Source organism: Gobius niger (genome assembly GCF_951799975.1).
Source record: "Gobius niger genome assembly, chromosome: 16".
NCBI classification, from domain to species: domain Eukaryota; kingdom Metazoa; phylum Chordata; class Actinopteri; order Gobiiformes; family Gobiidae; genus Gobius; species Gobius niger.
The window spans coordinates 16,921,500-16,942,278 of NC_136867.1; the positions used below are offsets into that span (position 1 = coordinate 16,921,500).

The 20,779-nt window shown below is 42.8% G+C and overlaps 1 protein-coding gene across 3 annotated transcripts in view; it reads right to left on the reverse strand.

Annotated features, from left to right (window-relative positions):
- Positions 1 to 20,779, reverse strand: part of pcnx1 (pecanex 1) — a 35,652-nt gene that overhangs the window by 11,237 nt on the left and 3,636 nt on the right. For all 3 annotated transcript variants that reach the window (XM_079573631.1, XM_079573630.1, XM_079573629.1), the window contains exons 2-13: positions 20,236 to 20,453; positions 15,477 to 15,582; positions 14,102 to 14,138; positions 13,351 to 13,413; positions 11,645 to 13,270; positions 10,630 to 10,759; positions 7,887 to 8,080; positions 4,575 to 4,668; positions 3,955 to 4,012; positions 3,141 to 3,358; positions 1,995 to 2,148; positions 1,631 to 1,663 (exon numbers count right to left, since the gene is read on the reverse strand). In XM_079573631.1, coding sequence (XP_079429757.1) covers positions 1,631 to 1,663; positions 1,995 to 2,148; positions 3,141 to 3,358; positions 3,955 to 4,012; positions 4,575 to 4,668; positions 7,887 to 8,080; positions 10,630 to 10,759; positions 11,645 to 13,270; positions 13,351 to 13,413; positions 14,102 to 14,138; positions 15,477 to 15,582; positions 20,236 to 20,453 — 2,931 coding nt within the window. The remainder of the gene's footprint in view (positions 1 to 1,630; positions 1,664 to 1,994; positions 2,149 to 3,140; positions 3,359 to 3,954; positions 4,013 to 4,574; positions 4,669 to 7,886; positions 8,081 to 10,629; positions 10,760 to 11,644; positions 13,271 to 13,350; positions 13,414 to 14,101; positions 14,139 to 15,476; positions 15,583 to 20,235; positions 20,454 to 20,779) is intronic.

A 20,779-nucleotide genomic window follows, 5' to 3' on the forward strand; every position in this document is an offset into this window, starting at 1 on the left:
AATCTAAAAGCTTCTTGAAAACAAAAAAGCAAACGAAAGAAAACGCAACAAAAATGTGACAAAAAAAGCGATGACAAGAGCGACAAAAACGTGATGGAAAAGCAACAATAACACAGTGGTGGTAGAGGTATTCAATATTCTTACTTTAAAGCAAAAGTGCAGATACAGGACCAAAAATGTACTAAAGTAAAAGTAAAAGTATCTGATGACATTTTGACTTACATTGTAAAATGTAAAATAATAAATAAAAGTATAAGAGTTTAATGTGCAGCGTTTTTCAAATCATTTGAATCAAACCAGGTATAAACGAGTAAACCATCTAAAAAAGGCTAAAGGAGTAAACCACTAAATCAAGTCTAAACTGGAACTAAACCAGTTCATCGTAAAGAGGTCACTTTGAAAATAAAATACTTCTACTTTTAACCCAATTTAAAATGTAGTGGACTAGAAAGTACAGATACAGGCTCTAAAATATAGTGAGGTAAAAGTAAAAAGTGTACTCAAGTAAAGTAAAAGTATCAGTAGTATAATTTGTACTTTTTACTTGTACTTTTTACTTTGTTACTTTCCACCACCGCAATAACAAAATAGAAAAGCGATAAAAAACACGACAAAAAACAACAACAAAGCCGCTACAAAAGAGTGCCAGAAACCACAACAAAAAAAACATGACAATAACGTGACAAAAACGTTACAATCAGTTTTCTTTCAAATGAGGCATTACACTGTTGCTCTCCAGTCAAAAGGTTTTTAGATTTGGATAAAGCCGAACTGGAGAAAATGCGCTCGGTTAAGGCAGGGGGTAAGAGGTTAAAGAAAGCATTATATTCTCAGCTGATATGGAGGTTGACAATGTGCAGACCAAACAAGGAGCGTGGGTATTTTGCATTGTTCAAAATGTGAAGGCCTTGCAATTAGACGAATAGACGCTTTTACTCAGGAAAATGCTCAGTGTCCTCTCAAGTAGATTGTTTGTGTTGTAAAGTTCTCAACAGGCCCAGCTCTAGCCCAATGAATCTGGGTGGGCGGGCTGAAAATGTGGGTGGGCTCATGTATCAGCGTTAGATCATTTATTGGTTTGTTTGGGTGTGCAAGAAACAAATTTGGATGAGCTAAGCCGACCTTTGTCTAGAGCTATAGCCAGCCCCTGCGACTCAATCTCGTTTACTCTGCGCTGACCTGCTTTCCTCACCGACTGTGAGGGCTAACGGTTCACGCGCCATCACACTAAACAGGCATGATTTACTGTTATTCGTGCCACTGATGTTGCAACAGAGTAGGCGCTCGGGAGGTAAAATGAGGTAAAGAAAGCGAAATACAGGACGGGGATATAGTGACAAAGACCAGAGGGAGCAGGCTGTGGTCTTGACTGTGGCCTGGCTATTTAAAGCTCGTGCCTGCAGCCGAGTGGAGCAGCATTAATAAAAGACGCCGTTTCAGAGCAAGGCTACTGACGCACGGGAGGCAGGACAACAGGGCACGCAGCGGAGAGAAAAGGAGGCAACATTTTCTCAAAAGGCTGAAATACTGGACAAAGGAAACTGAAAAGATGTATTGTCTAGCCATTGTGCACGTTTATTATGTGGATACTGAAAGCATCAAAGAGTGAGTAAAGGCCATAAATACTCACATGACGAGGTGAAGAGGAGTCTGGTTGAACGCTCTGTGGAAATAAAGATGATTAGTTGGTTCTTGTGTAATTTTAACATGACAACAAATATTTAATGGCCCAAATATACAGTAGATCTTGAAATGATTTTGGGCAGTTTATCTACACATTTCCAGCTTTCTTTGATTAAAAACAGGAAAGATCAGGCAAACACAGCTATAATTTGCAGCCAGATTCTCCATTTTATATGTTTAAATCTGATACGGTGTAATGAAGACTGAATATTGAGCCAAACCTCCCCATTCTATTTCTCATCTTTGCCCTTTAAGGGAAATGAGAAAATGTTCACATGCACAAACCTTCTCGACATACATATTCACGCTACCTTCAGTAGTGAGTATTGGCAGCTTGCAATGACGAGGCAGAACTGAAAGACCCAGATGTCGGTGAAGAAGCCATTGACGAGCAGCACTGAGCCCAGGAAGGCCACGAGGACGGCCAGCACCACGGCCAAGACGTTTTCTAAAACCTCCCTGTTCCTGTAACACAAGACACGGCTAATGTCAACATTGAGTCCAATGCAAAAGAGAGTAAAAGAATGTCTCTGCCTCATTTCATGAACCATGACCATAGAGGTTTAGTTTTAGGTCACCATCATTATAGTTTCCACCATTTTAATCCATTATACGCAGAAATGTGAATTAGAAGACTTGTTGTATATCACTTGTTAGAAGCATTGTTGTATATCACTATTCATATTATTATTATATGTTATATTTTATCTTCTGTTCTGATTATTTATATTTTTGACCCCTTGATTTTTTTAGTTTTTATTCATTGTACTTAAATACAGTTACTTTATTGTATCAAATCATGGCAAATTAGCTTTTTCCAGTTTAAACAGTTTAAAGTAGAACCAATTTCATTTTGCAATCTTTTTGTATCACTTAGTTGTGTTGTTTTTATTTTATGATGTGTGTACTGCACTCTGGTCAACCATGTTGTTTGTAAAGTGCATTATAAATAAACTAAGTAACTCATGCCCTTAGAGGCCTTAAGCGCCACTGCAGGTGTCGTAGCATGTTACGGTTTTTTACTCATTGTCTGTGAGAGTAAATACTACACTTACAGAAAAGACAAAGACAGAGAGGGATATTGTACATCCAATTGCACAATGGAGATAAAAAAATTTCACTCAAACTTGGCTGTAAATACGGTTCAATTGGCGCTACCCGCAGTTAGCTTTGCCTGTTAGCCTATTAGCTTCTTCTTTCTGATTCCATTAGTGTATATTGCGTCTCCGACCCGACCCGGTGCAGGGAAATCTGCAAGTGTGTTTTTTTGGCAAGAGACACCAGGGGGAGACACTTGTATTACCCCCAGAGGGACAACAAAAAGGATGTATTAAGGTAAACAAGTTACTTAGTACTGCTTTAATCCTTACAAAATGATCGATGTGGTGGCACTAAAAGCAGTGATTCAAAAGCACTTTTTAAACACTGATTTTAAAAAGGCGTAACAAAGCTTATACCTATCAAACAGAGCAAGCAGAGTGAGGCGGTCGAAGTCCAGGCCGACCCAGAGGTAAGGCAGGAGCCACAGTCTGTAGTACTGCCTTTGTTTCCCCGCAGCAGCAGCAGCCGAGCCGCTGGAAGAGTCTTGTCCCAGCGGCGCGTCCTGCAGCTCTGGGCTCATGTCCTGCTGCTCCAAAAGCTCCGGGTCCATGGTCAACAGTCGGTTCAGACGGATCTGTCGGAAAAACATTATAGATGCATCTATTATACGTTCTAACCAATTACAGACGACTCCTACAAAGCTGAAGGAATGAATACTCTACTAAACCTCTTTTAGGGTGGAAGCAGAAAACCCCCACAAAAAAACATACAAGCTCCAACCCAGGACATTTATAGAGTGAGTAGTTCATGAAACCACTCTGATAATAATGTCAAAGGAAGGATTACCACAATTATGAAAAAAAAGGGGAAAAAAGTCTATTGTTAATACTGTGTCAAGATAAGGACCAGTCCACCCACTCCGTACCATCTGGAAGCTTAAGTGCACAAATGCTATCAAGGTTTTAGTAAAATGATCATCTAACAATAAAACAACAAAATAGACGTTTTTCGGCACCAGATTGGAGAAGTCAGAACAACTTGGTGTCCAGGAAACACCAGTGGACAAGCAGATGGTGCGGGATGAAGAAGGAAGCCATTTCATCAACAGACGAGTTACATAAAATTACACTGATTTAGACATTACTTTTGTTAATAAATAATTCATTTTCAACATTGAACTGTTCATTTAAAGACAATGTATGTTTATGTAGATATCAATGTTCGACTCACCAGGTCATGAGGATAAAAGCGAACTGAGGTAGAACTGGAGAGGTGGGAGTCTGTGTCCCTGCAAGACGTGAAAGAGGTCACATGTAAATATTCCACTCTGATCAGTATTAGGAAAAAGGCAAGATAAAGACAATGATATTGTGGTATTGTCATGTCCTTAATGTTTTTGAACTGCAAAAACAGAATGAAAAACAAGTATAACGGTAATTTTATGCCTGGCCTTTTGGTGGTAAAAAAAAAAGATGTTTCTGATTTGTCAAACCATTTATTTGGAAAACCTATTCGTTAAGCTGAGGATTAGAAAGCTCATTTGGTATCTCTGGCATCAGGGTTTAGGACAGTGTATTTGATCTTGTAATGTAGCAAGCAAGGAGTGAGTAGAGATACAAATCTCACAATGCGAGACACGAGATAAGGTTTTGACACACATTTGCAATAATAAATAACATACATTGTTATTTGCGATTGAGATTGATGCTCCTGTATAATTGAAGAATAGAAGACCAATCCACTCCACTTGTTGGACGAGATCTTGGCTCATCTCTAGTAGCAACATATAACCTGGAACTTTCCGGAGTGTGGCTTAAAGTTTAAACCATTAATGGTTTTCAATGACTTACCATACATTATTTGATGCTCGTCTAGTTGCAGGTTCAAAGTTGACCAAAGACATGTCACACCCACCGGCTTCATACAATGAAGGAGTGATTTTTCCTATAAACAGAAAAAGAACAAAAAAACAAGGGAATTTAGCAGACATTTTGACAGTCACTGTCTTAAGACAGAGATTTGGTCCAAGGGTGTCTAAAAATGTGTTTATTATTCCAATAGCATTACATAAACGCTCACAAAAAGGTTATAAGCAAATTTGGCATTTTCACAGAGCCATTTATCCTGCAATGCATTCATTTATAAGAAGATCAGAGATACACATTTGCATAAAGTAAGGATATCTTCTGCTGCACAAGACTTCAACAACAGTATGTTTACAATAGGCCTGCACAAGTGCAATCACATTGAAATCACGTGTTAAAAAAATTGTTGTAATTTGCAAATCATCCCGAAGGCGGAAATGATCTAGGTGATATACTGTGCACTGAAAACACCCAAATTATCTGCCTCCAATTGAGATGTATTATGTTTAAAATCCAGCTAAATCTGCCATGGATCATCCATACACAAACCTAGAAGGCAAAACACAAAAACACCAGCATTAAACATCATAACAAAGGTACACTCAGCTCAAGGCATTAATGAGACTAAGGAGTGAACTCGACAGAAAAACAAGCGACAGAAGCCAAAAAACAGGCAATTATGTTTGAACTCCACAGACTGTGGCTTTCGAATGACTCAAAGAGTGAAAATGCCATTCGCCTTTGCACCTGGATCACAGTCACTGATGAGAGAAACAGCAAAAAGTAATAAATGTCTCCATGGTAACGCCGTCCCTGTTTCAATCTAATGAAGCCGTGATTGCTCTCTGGACGTTTTCGGGGCGTCTTGTTTTTAATACTGAGGTTATTATTGCGTGTTGGGAAAATGACGGGAAAGTTAAGCAGGGTTTGTGTAGTTTGAGAAGGATAAATATCCAAGAGCAAACATAAAATAAATACCACCAAAAATACTGCATAAACATCGCATAAAAACCACCAAATGCCATTGAGACTATTTGTCATTCCAAAATATCTTGTTGAGAAGAAAGTAAATTAGACGTGTTATGGGTATAAATATTTGACCATCAAGTGCAGCAACTTTAAGCTAGTGTAAGTTTAAACTTTAAATCTCTTTTCTCATTTTGCAATCTTACAGACTATCACTTTAAAGGCATGCTTAAAGTGGACATATAATCCAAAATTGACTTTATTTGAGCTTTAAAGCAGAACTAACTCATGCCCCTAGAGGCCATAAGTGCCACTGCAGGTGTCGTAGCATGTTACGGCGTTTTTACTCATTAATTGTCCGTGAGAGTAAATACTACGCTGACAGAAAAGACAAAAGGGAGAGAGAGACATTATACATTGTGCCAGAACCCAATTACACAATGGGGATCATTTTTGTCACTCACACTTGTACTGTAAACACTGCTAAAGTGGCGCTAGCCCACAGCTAGCTTTGCCCGTTAGCCTGTTAGCTTCTTCTTCATGATTCCATTAATGTGTATTGCGCCTCCGGGTCATAGCAGGGAAAGTTGCAAGGGGGAGATGAAAGACCCCCCCAATCATCCCATTAACACTTGTATTACAGAGGGACAGCGAAAAGATAAGATAAAATAGCCTTCGTTGATCTCACAATGGAGACTCAGGGTGAGAAAATGTGATAAATTACGGTAAACAAGTTACTTAGTACTGCTCTAAGTCATGTTATAATGTTCCTTCGTCAAAAACAGACCTGGAGTAGTATTTTACTACATTCAAGCAGTTTCGACTAATCCTTGGGCAAAGCTGTTAAATGTATCTGTTTCTCCTTCTACGGTGTCAGCACTCCGTTCTGTACTTCCCAGATACAACTGTGTCAGTCAGTTCTGAGTCGTTCTGGGCTGTAAGCGTGTTTATCACACCACGCTGAAGTTGCTAACCACGCCGTGAATTCAAACTGAATGTTTTTAGTTAGTTATTCCCACATTGCTACCATTTCATTCTTACAGAGACATAGTTTCAAATTATAAAACGTAAAATATCAATGGTGAGGGATAATGTTTTTAAGTCTACTATTAAGCCCGCATGATTCTCTTCTTACGTACATACAAAACAAAAATCTGGTGTCAAAAAGCCATGATTTAAACTATTAAAAACAGCGTGTTGGGTGTTAAAAAAGAATTAATCCAAAAAATGTGTATGTAAAGTGTGTATTGAGAAGAGACACGGGTGTAAAACTGGTGTAGAAGACAGAGGGTGATTTTGTTCAAGTTTAGAGAAAAGTCCAATCTGCTCAGAACAATGAGCATCACGATCCATCATATGGCACCCAGCTACACAGCTTCTCAGAGATGCTCTTTTCCAAAGCTTGCGGTGGGGGTAGTAATTCATTTACAAATGTCTAGATGAAGGAGCACCAGCGGGCTAATCATTGATAACCACTCATACATTATGTTTTATGAGAAAGCCCCCACGGCTGAGGCTCTTTGCGCTGTCAGTCAGGACAAGTATCGGCTACAGACACAATATCACAGGGAGAAATGGAGCGTGGTTAAGTGGCTTGGCGGCAAACAAAAATCACCAACCATAAATAATACTATGCAATACTATCCAGCATCTCTGCAGCTCTGTCCCGGGGGAAGAATAAAGTAGGAGACAAAATGCCATGTTTTGAATGTGTGCTGTGTAGAAAACTCCAAAAGAGCAAAGCACGCAAAGTACACAATAAAAACTAGTATGGAATTGTGATCCAACATTTTTGTTGAAAGCAGGCAACAACATCCATAGAGTAACTTTAGCCAAAACAATATTGAAAAGTAAAGAAAAGAGCCATGGTAAATACTGGAAACTACATGTAACAAACTATAGAGTCAAAAATATTTTCATGAGGACGCCAGCTCCTTTGGTTTAGTATTACGCTGAATCAAAATTTGATGCAGTACAACAACACCGGCAACAATGGGCTTTAGGCGGGATCCAAGTGGACGAATGCCAGCGATTTAATCTCAAATGCATTTGATAACAACTATAGGTCTAAGGGAAATCACCAATTTTCACCCCATAGTGGGATGAAGACAGAGTTTTCTAAGAGCATTAATAACACAGCAAGAACACGCAGACCCATGTTTTTGATTTAAGTCAGGCAATTAGGTTGAGACCAAAGAAGTCCATAATCCAAGGAGTAAAAATGAAGCAGGTTTGCAGATAGAGCCAGAGTAAATGCAGCTGCCTATTCAGAACTCAAATCAATGCATGGCCGAGTAGCAAATGCCAATGTGAAGGTTTAAATCGGAGTACCAAAGTCGTCCTGCAGGCTGGTGGCACCCACGGTGGAGGCCTTGTCCTGGGACCCTTCCAGCTGCGTGCTCCCGTTCCTGGCCAGCAGGGAGGTGCTCGCGCTCAGCACGGTCACCTGAGAGCAGGTCCTGGAGGGCTGGCTCTTGGCCTGAGAGGAGGGGGGCTGGGCCTGAAGGCTCAGAGCCTCCTGCAGACTGTGGGGAGGGGAGAAGAGTGAGAGAAATCCCGGGGAGGGGGTATACAGGGGCACAGGTACAAGGCGGGAAAGATGGGAAAGATAATGGCATGGTATGGAGCATTGACACAAGGAAAGTGATGATATGGAACTAAGCTGATAGAAAAGTGCCATTTCAGACATCGATTTAACACTTTATAATTTATGCAGATTCACACCTCACTTGTTTAGATCCAGCGATTATTGCTGTTAAAGAATATGAACCTGTCCAATGCATTAGTCTGTCTCGCAGGTAATTACAGCCGCTTGTGCATAATGGGCTATGGCACACTTACTATATATCAGTAACAAAATGTGTTCTTCCCTTTGGGATAAGGACATAATGATGCTTATGATAACACATTGCACTGATGCTTTTTTAAAGAGTCAGAAAGAGAATGAAACAAATGCCAAATTAGTAATCAATATTAGTAATCCATAAAATGGTTCTCATGTAAGTTGCAGCTTTAAGTGAGATCAGAAAATAATTTTGGGAATAGTATTTTCCACAAAGCATACGCGGCGCCACGGGTAGGCCTGGCTGGGCCTGGGTAGGCCTGGGTGGGCCTTTTATCACTTTTATCCGTGGCCCACCCGACGTTCCGCATCATTCAGTGTTCACGGCCTCTCCCAGGACAGAGACAGCTGCGCGGGCTGAGCCTCTGTCTGCAGAACCTATCGCACACATCTGTCTCTGTGCAGAGTGTTGCATCCTGCTCCAAAAACTATGTCCTTTCCTCAGGAATGGAGAGACTTCACGCACGACACCTGTGCGTGAAAGCCCTGATCGCTGGCCGCGATGGCACATGTTTCTTTTACTCCTGCTCCTCCTCGTTCTCATTGAATGCAGGCCGTAATTTTGTCAACTGCACTAATAAAACTCTGGGAGATCAGGGAGAGGAGTGAGGACGCAACAAACCCCCAGCCCCCCAATACCGCAACAGTTTTCTTCCTGCCCACCCACAAAGTAGATCCTGGCGCTGCTACTGCCTCAAAGTAAGCAAAACTGTAAAATGTACATTATAAGTTTATGAAATATTTGCCAACTCACTAAACACAACACACCTCCAGTAATTAAAGGCACTAAACCCGTTTCATTTCTAGTAATGGAATGGAATTTGTTTTGTCCTCCTTTAGTATATTGTAAAGTCAGACATTTGTGGATAAAACACTATGGGCCAGATCTTGTGGCGGCGCACGGGGCGGCGCAGGCTCTTGGCGAATTATTTTCCGAGTGGCAGAGCTATATGTGCCATTCGCCTCCGCCACCTGTGAGGGGGCGTCGCAAGAGGAGGTGACTGCACTGATGGAAACACGGCTGACGTTCACTTCCTCGTTTACATTGCGCTGTCTTGCGTTCTTTCTTAAGCCTTAGGCTCTCACAGGTCAAACTAAAAACTTTATTTACCCCATCGTGAGCTAAACAATGTTCACGTCTCGAGAGAAAAAGAGCTACAGCGTCCGCTGTGGCGCGGATCTGCCCGCGCTTGGCGTGAACGCGAAGCAAAACAAAAGCACATGTTCACCCCCCACTCCCACACAACCACTCTCCTGGACGCGGAGTCGATCTGGTTGGAGGAAAATGTGTGTGTCTCAACCCACTTAAATGCGCTAAGTCTGGAGTAGCAATATCACAAAGTGCGCTCCTACTGAGCGCAAAATGTCACGCTATCGTCTCCGTTTTGACGCACATGATCGGGCCCTATGAATCTAATGAAACATGAAACATTTGTATCAATTTCATGAACTTGCAGGCTAGTTTTCTAGCATTTCTGTGACAGTGATCCTGAAAAGTGACCCTGCCAGTTGTGAACCGTGACTATAAACTCATTCCTGTGAAGAACTGGGATGCCACAAAATATGTTAGGAAAGTTAGGAATGAGTTCAGATCACAACAACCAACCAACATTGAAATTTAGTGGCTTCCGCTTTAATGGTTTGTAAGTTAAAAAAGGTATATTATGAAGTGAACCAGGAGGATAAGGGATGAGGGAGCAGTGCTGTGTTTTGGAGGATATCGACAGCTGGGAGGCTGAGGCTGCAGACTTGTTTTTCTTGGGCTCAGCGTTTGTTGGTTATGACCTTGATCAGAAGGTTCAGTGAGTCTTGGCAAGAGACAGCCTACAGAGGTTGCACTAGTTTAATTTCAAGTTTTAAACTTTGCATCAAAGTTGGAGCATATTTACAAAGGAGTTTGTGTCAAGTCTTGGTTTAACAGTGGAAATTGACACGTATTTGCTTAAGGAGGCAAGTCACTGTAGGTGTGGTCTATAGTGAGCAAGTCGTGCATGAGAAGGAGATGAGGTGACAGTCATTATTAGTCAATTATGATTTCGCAAAATTTGTTTAAAAAAAAAAGTGTATTTATTCAATGGCCAGACAAAAGCAAGCTCCACAAAGTCCCAGCATGCACGTTCAAAGTCACTAAACAGGAAAGGACAAAGGTGAGGGGAAACAAAAACATGTGGTAAAAATGACAGTCTGGCAGCATGCTCACACCAGGTGCCCAGGCTCCAAGCGAGGGTTTACCTGAGAGGGGATCCGATCAGAGACGCGGGGGGCGTGGGGTTACTGCCCGCATTGTGTCGCCGACGGACAGCCTGCCGACGAAATGTGCTACGCTCACGACGAAATACCACAGTCTCCTCACTCCCCGGAGCTGGGACAGTGACAGACACACGAACACAGTCAGCGGGCGAACACATTTCTTTCAGTCCTCTAGTTTTGAGTTTTATTAAATCAAAGTTCTCTTTTATACTCTGCTGTAATGTATCAGTGACATTAGCCGCCGGTGAAACAAGAGCCACTACAAGCAGACCAGAAACACCTCGCACCTGTTTAACAACAAATAAAGGCTAAATATAGTAAGCAAATATGCTCAACAAACAAAACAAGTCTAAACAGTTTAAGCCAGGTACATAAACATAATCTGATGTCATAATGAAAGTGTGTACCACAAATATGAACCTCCAAATGCAACAGTTGCACATAGAGGCCATTAGTCTTCACTGGGAGTTACAGTATATTCTTTTATCACAGCACAAAAGCTTAAAGTGCAGATTCAAAACACTCATGAAAAGCAAAGTATCTCGTCCAAAAGTTATGAATCAGATCTAGTTAACACCCTGAAGAACAATATAAGTGGACCCACTTACTATATTGTATCCTGGATTTAGACCTGAAGAATGTATGGAAGGAATGTATTGGATGCACTATAGCAGTAATCAGAGAGCAGCTGTTTGTCTAACACAAAGCACACAGTGTGCCATGATGCTAATGGTCATACAGAGAGAACACTCTTCCTGGGTCAAGCCTGTCACTCCATAGTAACGCTCCATAGTTACACCGAGCACGGTGTATGATAAGCCCTTTTAAAAACAGCTATGACCAGGAGAACTGTCCAAAATACAACAAGCACACGGATACATGTTTGAAGCATATTTAACACATGCTAACACTGTGCTTCATCTGTGCTTCATCAGTACATCATCGGCTCAGCGTGTCAGACAGAGCACATGGCTCACAGGACAGTGTGTGTACATACCCCGCAGAGCAGCAGCTGCAGCGTCCTGAGGCTCAGTGAAAACTGTCTGGTTTGGTAAACTGTTCCTGGAGCGGGTCACAGACTCCAGCTGAGAGGCGCGTCCTAACAGAGATGCTGCGTCCAACACCTCTCCTTCTTTGGCTTCCAGGTCCGACTTGGAGGTGGTGAGGGGGCGTGGCCCAACTGGAGCCAGGCGAGTGGGGTCATTAAGGCAGGCGGCGGTCCCACTGTCCAAACTCAGCACCCGGGCGTGAGTTTTGGCGCTGCCCGTGCTGGGGGTGCGGCGCGAGGTGCGTCTTTTAGCACTAACCTCAGATCCTACTGCAGTCTTGCCTTTGGACGAGGCATGTGCTGCACTGTGCTTGGCTTTGAGCGCTCTATAGCGGCCTTCAGGGGAGTGGCAGGAGCGGGACGTGTTGCTGGAGGAGCTATCTGTGCTCAGGTGGTGTGAGTGCAAACTGGAGGCACAGCTCAGCTCACTGTGGTCACTGTCCTCCTCTCCTGCCCCAGTGAACCCAGCGCTGCAGGGCTTAGCCATGCTCCGCATGTAGTCTCTGTGTCGGCTAGCATCAAAACTGCTGGCCCTCTTTTTACCTGTCCGTCTCCGCCCGCTCCGCCCTGCAGAAAGAGAGGAAGTCCTCTGAACATTACATGACTTTGATTGAGTACTGTCTTTGCCCTGTTCCTGCTCAGCCCCAGCAGTGGAGCCGTCTGCACTGGTTCTTATGCCTGGCACGTCCTGAGATGGGACAGCGTCTGTGTTCTTCTGGGCCCCTGCCGGCTGCTTCACCGTTAGTTCATTAGCGTGTGGGTTTTTATTGGCCTCTCTGCTGAGGCCTCGTGAGCTAATATTACCAAGACTAGAAGTCCTTCCTCCTGCTGGAACTGTGGCGTCGCTCCTGTCTCGGGCGCGCTCGTCCCCTGACAAAGAAAGCAGGCTCTCCACGTGTGTGGAGCTGGTCTGCTCTGAGTGAAAGCTACTGACGGTGCTGTTGGTGTCTCTATCAGTGCCGCTGCAGTAGCTCTCGGTGGAGCCGCTGCTCCGTGTGCTCAAGCTCCTCAGGCTGTCAGCACTGCGCTCTCCTCGATGGGACTTCCCTATACTTTTACCCCCCATGTCTCCCTGGTAGAGCCCCGAGCTGCCCTCCCCTGCTTCTCTGGAGGCCGAGCGAGCCACCCTGCGGGCCTCCTTGTGCCTGTAACAGTCTAGTCCTGAAGTGGAGGCCACCGCCGGCTCCTGCTGGTAAAGTCTGTCTGTGTCTCGGTCACACAGGCCCGTTCTGTGAGGCCGCGCGGCCTCTAGCTCACACACCGGGTCCAGCCCCCCTCGGCGCGGGGCTAGGTATAGGCTGAGATCCGGTAGAGAAGGGTCAGGGAAAGCTGACCCCGCTGAGCTAGAAGTCCGAGGCAAGCCCCGCGTTCGGAGCTCTTTCCTGAAAGTCTGTGATGGGTGAGTGCTCTCTGCGTCACAGGACGAGTGTGACAGGCTGAAGTGGTAAGCAGCAGAGGTGCAGAGGTCCGCAGGGTCCCGGGACACCTCAGAGGGACAAAGGGAGGTGGAGGGCTGCAGCGAGGCAAAGGAATCATTGGGAACAAGGCAGTACATCTTTGTGTCAGACAGCAGATCTGCGGGACAGAGAGTAAACAGTAAAGTGCTGTATGTGACACAGGAGACATGATGTGTTTGTTCAGAGCAAAGAGTTTACCGTGATCGTGGCTGCAGCTCTCCACCAGAGTTAAACTGATGTCATCTGCCTTTCCCACGTCTCCTGTGAAGAGCAGAGCAATAAAGGCATGACATGACTCATTAATTATTTAAGACAGTACAACCAGTGCCTCTGAACATGTGCCTGCACTCTATAGACTCCTGCATAAACCCGGAGACTGAGCAATGAGACAGTGCTTATACAAAGAAAACCAGCAATAATGTGGTGTGTTAATGTATTTTATGAGGGAAGTAATGTATCTAGAACAGCATTTCATGTTCGGCAGAAATAATTGCTCTTTCTGAAGAAGTTGAAATAAGGCCTTGCTATTGTCGGAGTATTAAAAGTGTAATCCACAGTAAAGCTCTTTCCCACTTCACTCTCACCATTTCCTGTCAGAGCAGTCAGCTAATTGGGATAGCAATGAACACCGTCTTTAAATTATTCAGACAATGCAGCACCTTTCTTCAACACAAAGTACAATTGTTTCTGGTCTAAAAAAAGATGTTGTGACCCATAGATGACTTTTTGTAGCTCAGCAGTGTCTGTGAAAAAAGATAATCCCAGGTCACTGCTGAGTCAAAATAGCATAGACACATGGCACTGTGTATTGTGTGCTTTGTATGTATTGTGTTTTTCCTATGTAAGAGTAGCACAATCAAACACTATGCAAAATGAAATGTGCAGTCAATAAGGTGCAACCGGATTTTTCCCTTTAATCAAAGTAACCTAAATGTTGCAAATCAATTACCTTTGCCGATTGTTGCTCTCCCGTGAGTGGATATAATCTGAAAGTTAGACAGACACACTTCAAACCACTTATCTTTGAGTACGTTTCATCAAAATCAAACAGCCCCGTTCTTTCAAAAGGACAAAATGTCAAGATGCACGAGCAAAACAAAATCAAGTTCAAGTTGCAAAGACACGTCATCTAGGTATTCTCCAAAAGTTTCAATCTTATTTTTAGGTTTTACACCAGAGGAGCTGAGCAGAAGCAAGTGGCACAAGGCAAGGACACTCCGTACAAAGGCCCTCGTGGGGTTTTGGAGGTTAAATTCATCCTGTAGCATCTCACCGCTAAAAACTCTGAATGTTAAAGATGCAATCTGCTGACAGCCGTAAGTGTGAGTAACGTTCAAATGAAGACGCACACGTTTCACAGGCAGCTGAACGGAGTCATTCCTCTCATTCTCTTAGTAAGTTTGCTTTATCTTAGTGTTAAAAATGTACAGTCCCATAGGCCAGGAGATTTATTCTGGAAAGGTTTGCAGTACATCTTAAAGACTGCAGTTCCCCCCAGCTCTTAAAATAGGGCACTTTAACTGCACTGGGGATTTTCAAGACGCTGACCAATCGTCTGTAAACAAGAAAAACATTTGGATCCGGCTTGTGCCAATCACAACACCGGATAAAGCAGCCTCCCTCTGAACATGCTGAACTTGGAGACGGTACGTTTTACACCACAATGCAGAGATGAGCTCAATAAAACTTGAGGCAAAGGACATTTTTCTGTGGATGTTGACCTTTGCCACCAACCCACTCTGGTTCTAGAAGTATATTTCTCATTCATTAAAGTACAGTACGCAGATAAACCCACGCAGACACAGAAAAACACACAACAAGGCTGTCTGGGAAACGAACCTGGGACCGTCATGCAGTTCAGCAATTAAGATGTTCTGTCTATCTGTCAGTCTTTTGATTGCACTGCACAGCCATTTAGGTCTCAGCCAAACTTTCTGGGTTGGAATATCCTGTCATTTTTGCCGAACTACACTCTTTCATTTCACTTTCTTGAACGAAGACAGAACTTACTTTTAATGCATTACCGGACGTTTGGATAACTACTCTGACAAAGCAAAATGTCTCAACTTTATATCATCAAGGTGTGTCTCTCTAAACCATGAGAGAGAAAAGTGATCATAGCGTAATATCAGGTTGATGCCCGTTGTCATGGCTGAACCAATACAGTACTAATACAGCCAATACAAACTAAGCTTGTTTTGGGGGAAATGTTTTCCCAATGGCCTTTAGACAAGACAGGTCCCACACATCTCCATTTGTCCAACTTTTACTGCTTTTTGAGGTGGTCCCCCTCAAGGCCAGAGACTGCGTGATGCTTCCCTTACCTGCTGGTTGGCGTCCATTCCAATATAGGAGTTTCGGGAGCTGCAGTCCACTGGCGGCGTCTCCTGTCTTATGAAATCTGCCATCTCAATCCCCCCTCCTGGATCCCTGCATAAACACATTTGATACTTAATTATTATACAATTTATCCCCACAGTGTCTGGGGTTCATCTCAGATTCTTAATGTTTACTATTAAGACAAATGCTTGTATTACTTGGTTTATCTTGGGCGCAATAATAGCTTGGTAAATCTCAATCAATGACAGTAACTTTCTAACACATGTCTGTTTAGCTTTGCCTTGCTGTGAAATGGCAAAAGCAGACCGCAGCCTCAGTCCTGGGAGATTCACCCCAGGCCTATATTTAGCCCAGCCTCTTTAACCAGTCGCTATGTTGGAACAAACAAGGTTCAAGGGATTTCCTATAAATCATTTCCATATGCCACACATTTTTCATAACGGTTCAAGCCACAAAACAAACAAAGCCGGCATTGAGCTGCAACACAGAAGAACAGCAGACGCACGGAAAAGCGGGAAGGAGAGAGTGGAGAGAGAGGAGCACCTTAATCAATTACAGCTTGACTTTTCCATTTTATTGTAAACCATAGCAACCTACAGTGATTCCCAAGCTGCGGTGCTCAGGACGGTACAGTATATGACGTGAGATTTCTCCTTTTAAACCATACAACAGCACTTTTATTACAAGCCAGGAACTCAATTGTAAGGACACTGGGCTGTTACAAGTGCCTTTCTTTTCGGTGGTTTTATCCGACCAGTGACCTGTGGCTCTCCAGCTCTTTCCAAGTAGCTCAACAAAGCCTGTACACATAAAAATCTAATTTTAGACACATTTTCTTTTTGCTCTTGACTCAATGAATACATTCTGCAAATACTGTGGGTTAAACTCGGGTGATGGGTTAATGCCGGCATTGCTGTGACCTAACTCCTATGTCATCATCATGCAGCACACAAGAGTATTTTTGAAGACGCACAATTAAAGCAGAACTAAGTAACTCATGCCCCTAAAGGCCAAAAGCGCCACTGCAGGTGTCGTAGCATGTAGCATTTGCAGGTTTTTTTTTACTCATTAATTGTCCGTGAGAGTAAATACTCTCTGATCCAATTACATAATGGAGATATTTTTTTTCACTGAAACTTGGCTGTAAATACGGTTTAAGTGGTGCTAGCCGTTAGCTTTGCCCGTGAGCCTGTTCTTGAACTTCTTTGTGATTCCATTAGTGTGTATTGGGCCTCCGGGTCAGAGCAGGGAAAGCTGCAAGTGAGGTTTTTCTGGCCAGAGACACCGGGGGAGATGAAAGACCCCCCAATCATCCCATCCACACTTGTATTACCCCCACAGGGACTATGAAAATGATTTATTAAGGTAAACAAGTTACATAGAAGGTAGAACTGCTTTAAGAAGTGACTGAGTATTAACATCATTGAAATGCAGCAAATGATAAATGGCTGCAAAATTAAATCCCAATCCAAAATAAGCAGTTTATTTGTGTGAAGGACTAACACTTGGTGAAATGCATCACTGAGTACTTCTATCAGGGTGTCAGATAATAATTATTGTGATTGCAATAATTGGAATTTGCATCCAGGAGACTCGACATTTGAGAGAAGACTGAACATGAACTCTTAAACTTATTTTCAGAATATGCTTGTCTAGGTTTAAAGGGACTACATAGAGTTTAAAAATGTTAAAACTAAGTATTTTCCTCCCCCTAAATGTTCCAGCCACGTCCTAATGTGTAGAATGAGCTCAGACCTGTTCACCACAACTGCCTCTAAAATCCTGCACTGTCAATCAAAAAGTCGTTACTTCGGGTCCGAAGTGCCATCATGCACGAGCTTAATATAGAAGGTGCAGTTACACGTATGACCTGAGGTGGCAGTAATGAGCATAAAATGACCAACTTGCATCTAGTCTCTTTAAGATACATGGTTAGAAGGTTTAAAACATATTAAGACCGTATGATGTAGGGATGCTCCGATCCAATACTGGTATGGGAGCCGATACTGGACAATATACGATATCGAGTATCAGCTACAAATATCCGATACTGAACCGATACCAATTTTGGCTCTCAACGCCTTAAAAACAACTCTTACTACCTAAATCTAAGTAAATATGGGTATGCTGTGTATCACTGTAAAGCTAAGAACATGGAGAATTCAATTTAACTGATTTAGTTTTAATGTTTAACCTTTTTTGAACACCGCGCAAAATGCCACGCTAGCAATAGCATCTATCGGATGCATGCTAATGCTAACGAAAACTAATCAAGGCTGGGTCAGAAACTGTCATAGAAATACCTAAAGAAGCCTAATACAATAAAATAACCACTGCTGAAGCCAAGTGTTTGTGTTTTAGTTTAAGAAATAACTGATCTAACAAACTTGTAATGATCAAATCACTTCATGTGAGTTGTTTATATTAATGTAATATACCCAAGGATAATTAGTGTAGAAAAGTCCAGTGATTCTTGTTTAATGTTCATCCAGTATTTTATCAATAGATATAATTGATAATTGATCTGTAACATCATGACAATAAAATATGACTATATTGATCTTACAATTGACAAAAGAGTCATTATTTTTTTCACTCAGAGACAACCACTTTTAAGAAAGTATTTTGATAAACATTGGATATTGGCAGATACTCAAACTGCAGTATCGATACCGGTAGCATAAAAGTTGGATACTGTACTGCCCTTAATAACTTCAGTCTTTGCGATTTGTGCAACCATTTTTTGATCCAATTGTGAATAATCACGCAGCCCTAACTAGATGAATACGCGCTGATGCTGAACGAGATGTTGCTGCTGATGCAAACTGTTTTCTAAGGCTGCGCAGAGACTGGTGGTGTGGTCTGCGGAGCCTCTCAGGGTCCTGCTAAGCGCCCTCACTGGAATGTCAGAATGAGTCACTTATTTAACTCACGGGTAATAAAAACCTGGAAACTCAGTGGCATTTCTTCAGGCTGGGATAAGACCTCAGCACTTTCTAAAAACAGGATACACGGGCGCCATATTACAGGCAACGGTAATGGCCCATTGTTTTATATTACCGCAGACGTGTCCTTAACAATAACAGAACATGAATGAAGGCTTTTAAACTGTACTTTATGCACTGACCTTTGATAATAAGCTCACTGAATCTTAAAGGGAGGTATTATGCTTGATGCAGTTATTTAGTAATCATTTCAAACACATCTTGAGCACCATCTAACACGGCTTGTTCAAGTTCTCACTGAGCTATTCTTCCTGATTAAACAAGCGCAGAGTCCCTAAGCCCCTCCTCTCTCGCTCCTCTCACTCTTCTTTACAGCAAACTTCTACTACATAGGGCCGCAAGCGGAGCTCGGCATAAACAGGAGGAGCATTGTGAGAGGATTCAGTGATTGATCGAGTGGCTCAAAACAGCCTGCAGTGTTGGTGGTCTACGTATCTTATCTTTAAGCTTTAGTCCCAAAAGTTCAAAGGTTAGTCCATGTGAGATTGCATGTAAGAGAACTCCTATGGCTTTGAGACAGCATGTTTGTGAGGGGAAAGAACTATGTACAGTACAATGTGTGTTTTCATTTAGTAATTGTGTGTGTCAATAATGTGAGCAGTACCAGAAAATATGTGGAGAAAGTCATATCATGTTGAGGGAAGTGAACTTTGGTTGTTTTTGATGTGTCTGGAGATGGTCATATTCAAAAATGTTCTTGCTCAACAACAGGCAAAGCCACAGAGTACATCCCCAGAATACCAGTTCTTAATTCTAAGGCTTAAGAAAGATGTCTCTCCCTCAGGCACAATGATGACAAACCATATCCAGAAAATCACTGCTACAAGAGCGCATAATATTTGAATGATATAAATATGAGGTCTATGCATGAGTATACTATATAGGGTTTCACCATTCAGACAGAATGCAGTGTATAAAATATGGAATCACTCATGGAATCACAACATATTTAAATTTTGACCAGAAGCAAACAGACACAAAATCAGCTCTTTTAATCTCACATAATGACAAACATCCCGCGGTCCTGATTTTGTTCATTTATCTACTCCTACAGGTTAGAGCTAAAGTCATGCCAGAGTCTTCTCCACAAAAATCCATCTTGCCTAAGTTATTATGCCTTGTGCGGCACGGTGGCTGAGCGGTTAGCGTTTGTGCCTCACAGCAAGAAGTTCCCGGGTCCGATTCATTCCTGGACTGTGCGAGCCTTTCTGTGTGGAGTTTGCATGTTTCTCTCCTTATGTCTGGTATGAATGGGTTTCATCCGGGTGCTTCGGTGCAACCATAAACATGCACAATAGGTTATTCCTCCAGCCAGGTGACTCTGACCAAAGCCATTCTGGCTTCAAATCTGGAGACGGTTCCCCGGGCGCTGCACTGCAGTCGCCCACTCTCCTTATGGGTTGTCCCAGCGGCATCAAATGCAGACCACAAATTTCCCTACAGGGACAAATCAGTTCACCTTAACCTTAAACAAGGCAACAAAATTAACAGAAAAGGCCAAAATGTTATAATTATATGCTGTTGTTTCTCTTTTTCTCTTCCCTGCATAAGAAGATAACAAAACAACACCAAAAATACCCCATACCACAGCTTGATAACAACTGCTCTTCCCACTTCATCTGACGCCCTCCTTCCTAGGTCACTGCTGCTGCCCACTAGTCATGAAGCATTTACTTCAGTTGTCATTTCCATCACTGGGCTTGTCTCTCTCCCTCCCTCTCTGTGAGCCTGCACTCACCCAGGGCCGTTGCTGTCCTGTCTGCGGGGGGCGCCATCACCGGGTCCTGTCGTGGCTCCTCGGCTGCTGCTGGACTGACTCTCCTTGGCCTTGCGCTGCACCACCTCCCCCTCGTCCAGCGCGTGGTGGAGGCGGTAGTTCACTGCCTTCAGCAGCAGGAACAGCCCAGCAATCACTCCGCAGTAGATGCCCACAATCACCATGGTGGGTGGCAGCGCCTGGGATAGACACGGAGAATGTTGCACTTAGAGTTCAGTTCACGTTATAAAACAGAACTAGGCTAGAGGGGGATGAAAGTTGCGTCTTCAAGAAAAAACGGTATCAGTTCAGTATCGACTATTATTAATCTATTTCTGATCCAGTTTTTCCTTGATTAGCACAAATAGCTGATCTATCTGAAGGAAGCTTACAGTAATAACAAAATAGTTGAAAATCAAAATCACAACTGAAAAATCACATTGGTTTTGCAAAAGTGTCACAGTACAATGTTTAGTTCTTCACTTTCTTCAACAAACCAGACACACACACAGAGGTTTAAAAACTA